The sequence below is a fragment of the Cystoisospora suis genome (assembly GCF_002600585.1).
Source record: "Cystoisospora suis strain Wien I chromosome Unknown contig_4203, whole genome shotgun sequence".
Taxonomy (NCBI): domain Eukaryota; phylum Apicomplexa; class Conoidasida; order Eucoccidiorida; family Sarcocystidae; genus Cystoisospora; species Cystoisospora suis.
The window spans coordinates 7580-7939 of record NW_027156995.1 but is presented as its reverse complement, the minus strand read 5'-3'; the positions used below and the strand labels follow the sequence as shown (position 1 = coordinate 7939).

The 360-nt window shown below is 45.0% G+C and overlaps 1 protein-coding gene across 1 annotated transcript; it reads left to right on the top strand.

The window, feature by feature from the left end:
* Positions 1-3: 3 nt before the first annotated feature.
* Positions 4-357, top strand: CSUI_007816 (uncharacterized protein; the record flags this gene model as incomplete). Its single annotated transcript, XM_068067959.1, has 1 exon — positions 4-357. A coding segment is annotated over exon 1 (351 nt), but the record flags the coding sequence as incomplete, so codon positions are not given.
* Positions 358-360: the final 3 nt, after the last annotated feature.

Genomic DNA, 360 nt, shown 5'->3' with positions numbered 1-360 from the left:
AAGGATGCCTTGGCTTTCCTGTGTCACCACTACACCCCTCGCTCTTCCTCTGAAAAGACATCGACGGCGGCTTTATCAGGGAGTGGCTCTTCTCTGTCCTCTCCATCTTCTTCGTACTTTTCTTCGTCTTCTTCTTCTCTCTCGTTCTTCTTCTTCTTCAACGGCGACCGGCATGCCTAGTGAATCTATGAGAAGCCTTATGGAAGGAGAGATTCGCTTCTATTCTGCACTAAGCTATCATTTAACAAGATCAAGAGACTTCCTTGAAAGTGAAGAGTATCTGGATGAGTTAAAGAAAAAGATCGATAACTCGCCATTCGGTATCGATGCTGTCTCACAATCGACATATCACAGATCTCT